At 54.3% G+C, this 3,321-nt stretch overlaps 1 protein-coding gene across 1 annotated transcript; it reads right to left on the bottom strand.

The window, feature by feature from the left end:
- Positions 1-1,275: 1,275 nt before the first annotated feature.
- On the bottom strand, positions 1,276-2,571 carry IFNL1 (interferon lambda 1). The gene is made up of 3 exons (XM_033516082.1): positions 2,295-2,571; positions 1,706-1,977; positions 1,276-1,625 (listed from the first exon to the last, which is right to left on the bottom strand). The coding sequence occupies exons 1-3, from the start codon at positions 2,491-2,493 to the stop codon at positions 1,371-1,373; spliced, it is 726 nt and encodes a 241-aa protein (XP_033371973.1). The 5' UTR covers positions 2,494-2,571; the 3' UTR covers positions 1,276-1,370.
- Between the last annotated feature and the right edge of the window lie 750 nt (positions 2,572-3,321).

The following is a 3,321-nucleotide window of genomic DNA, read 5'->3' on the forward strand; positions in this document are numbered from 1 at the left end:
CAAGAGTGCATTTAGTAACGTAGAGTGAATACTTGGGTATTGTAACTAGACTGCCCAAAAACTTCAGACATTTTCACAGTTCTGTTCAATCAGCCCTCCCAACTGTAAAATAGGTGCATAAACTTAAGTTCTTCCATTTGGTAGCTTCCACTAAATAAGGGAGCCAGGAATTAGCCATTGAAGCAGCATCCAGGTCAGGTGTGGTAAGGCCAAGCTGGAGATCTGACACAAGGGAAGTCTGGCAGACAGCTACTGAAATACTCACTGCATCCTAAACATTCACTGCAATGATACCACTACCCCTTCCCCCGAAAAAACTGGATCTGACCTTACTGAAATCTAGTTAAACCAGCACAAAACTGCTGCTTAGAGCCCTTTCTTCCCTCCTTAGGCTTTTCTTTCCAGATACAGGTATAGTTTGGATAACACTGCACGGCAGCTTTGGACAGAAATGTCCTGAAAACACCCTCCTCCTCCCACAGGTGTTGGCTGTTTGTAGGTCCCAGAGAGGGATTTCTTGCAAGCCTCCAAAAGCGAGGGGTGAAATCGGGAGCAGGACCAGGAGGAGGGTCCCAAAGCAGGTACCGATGGCATCTGCCTGCTGGGAGATCCCAGGTCACAGAGCAAAGCGTTCCCGCAGCCTGGCTCTTTCGGAGAATGAGCCGTGCCTCGCTGGAGACAAACCCCGGATTCCACGGGGAATTCCGGACACGCCTTCGGGGCTTTCCCTGCCCTTGGGAGGTGTTGGCCCCAGGGCATTTCCCTCTGGATGGATTTTCATTGCCTCGGGTGCTGCTCCTGACATTAGATGGCAGCACATGGGTAGCGCCTGGGGCGTGGCCAAGTGACGGAATCCATTAAAGCTCTCCAAAAAAACCCAACATCCCGGCTTTTCTCCTCTCCCCGTCCCCAGATTAAACGCAACGATATTTTGGGCAATGTCCTTGCAATGATATGCAGGTTGTGGTATTGCAGAAAAGCATAGTGAAAACACGCGATGGCAGCTTATCTGCTTATGGTTGTTACCTACTTTAGTTTTCATATGAAATAGCACTTAAGAAAATAATTTACACAGGCAAATATGCAGAATATACTCTTTAATAAATAGCAGATAAAAAAATAGATTTTCTTAAAAACATTTTGAGAACCAGAAAAACAAAGGTACCGTGTAAATAAGCATTTTCACGTTCTTTCAGGAAGGGCATTATCCCGAGCCAATAATTTAAAGGGGGGGGGGGGGAATAAAAAAAAAAATATTTCCTGAGCTGGCATAAGTGAGAAAAAGGGTTAAATAGGTTAAATGAGAAGTAACAGCGCGGAGCAGTCGCTTTTCCCCGTTTCTCGGGGCGTCCCTCGGGGGCGGTGCCGCTTCAGCACTTGTCCTGGAGGGCAGCGCAGCTCAGGTCGGTCAGCACTTGCAGGGCGTGGAGGATGGTGGTGGTCCTCAGGCACGCCGTGCTCTCGGGGGTCTCCTGCGGGGGAAGATGGAGCGAATCAGCTCTGAAGTGGGGGCGCTGACAGCCCGAAAGCGTCACCCCGCTGTCCTGACTTACTGTGTGCACGGCCGCCTGCAGCTTGTGCAGCCAGTGCCTCAGCCTGCCCGAGGGCTGCTGCGAAGGATCCACCTGCGAGGAGAGAGGCTGGGTAAGGAGCGGCCCCGCAGCGCGGCCGCTGAGCCGGCCCGGGGCATGGCTCTGGGGGAGGCACTCACACAGCCCCGCACATCCTCCCGGGCCTGCCTGAAGAACTGCAGAGGCCGCCGGCGCACTTGGGCAAAGCTGGGGACAGCGGGCAGCTCCAGCATGGCAGTGGTGAGGTTCAGCTCGGCCGCCACCAGCAGCACTCGGTCGGACATCTGTGGGTGTGAGTTGGGCTGGTTAGTGACCCTCAGCGCCAGAGCTGGAGGATGGGGGGTCTCGGAGACCTGCCCGGGGGTGCGGGTGGAGGTGGAACCGGCTGACAGGAGAGGTGTGCCCCCTTTTTACAGCATCAGCTCGCTCTTACCGGCAGGTCTACTGCATTCCATTTGCGGTGGAAGAGCCTGGTGTTGCATTTGTGGCTGCTTACCTGCAGGCATAAACCAAGAGAGAGGCTGAAAAACTCTCCTTGTGACTTTCTGGCAGTGCTGTACAACCCCAGCCGGCCTAGAGGGGTCTGAAACCAGGACAAAATTTGACCCAGCATCCTTCATGTCTCTAAACACCCTTGGAAAATAACTTCCTCATCTCCAAAGTGCTGCAGAAAACATGCACCTTGTCACTCAAGTCTTGAATTCAGGATCCCCTCTGCCTTGCCCCTGCCAGCCCGCAGCCCCCTGTCGCCAGCAATACTCACAAACTCTTGTCTCATCTTGTCCACAGCCTTCTTCTCCTCTGGTGCAATGTTCTGGTACTTGGACAGCCTGCAGTCGTTCCTCAGCGTGTCATGGGGAAAGGAAGCCCCCAGGCTGACCCCCAGCACCAGCACGAGCAGTGAGCTGAGACTGAGGCACATTTTGGCAACGAAAGCTTGACAGCCAGCGATGGATTGCAGTGGGGTGAGGAGGCTGCGGTGCAAGGTGCCAGAGAGGATGAACAGGAGGATTCCAGGCAGGATTCGCTAAATTTCAGATGCAGAGGTGCCTGACGGGTGCCACAGGTATCCTGTTCAGACGTGGAGCTTCTGAGCTGGTGGCCGTCACAGGGAGCTGCTGTGCTTTGCTGCTCCATCTCCAGCTTTTTATTCCTGCGTGGCATTTTCATATTCGTAGGAAAATCCAGAGGTGGTAGAGCTAGAAACAAAAATGAAAGTGCTGCAGGGAATCTCCCCTCCGTTACCTGCCCTGCTGCGCCTCAGCGTGGGATGCCGGGGCGTGCTGGGGCTGAGGGGGCACGCTGCTGCCAGGCTGTGGCCAGCATGACCCAGCCCCATGCTGAAAGCTGCAGGAGACACCTGGGGACAACAGGAGGGTTTTGGTGCCTCCTGAGTGGCAGCAGGAGTTCAGGCCTCAGTTTCCCCGTGGGAAAGGCCATGGCAGGGAGGGGGCATAGCCAGCACTGCACAGTCCAGGCTACAGGCATGAGCTTTTGAGTTCTCCTGAGGGACCAGGCTCACCACCAAAGCAGGGAAAAAGGTGAAAGCAGAAGCATTTCCACCTGAAGTTTTCCATGTGGGACACAGAGTTGTGGAGGGAGATGAGCAGGGCTGCCACTCTACAAGGCACTGGAGCTGGCTGGGGTTTCTTCCCTGTTCAGCCTGGGGACATAAGTAGGGTGTATTGACATCCCTCTGCTGACAGCTGGAATGGTACCTCTCAGCAAACTGCCCCTCCCTCAAAGAACC

Source organism: Parus major, chromosome 7 (genome assembly GCF_001522545.3).
Source record: "Parus major isolate Abel chromosome 7, Parus_major1.1, whole genome shotgun sequence".
In the NCBI taxonomy this organism is placed as follows: domain Eukaryota; kingdom Metazoa; phylum Chordata; class Aves; order Passeriformes; family Paridae; genus Parus; species Parus major.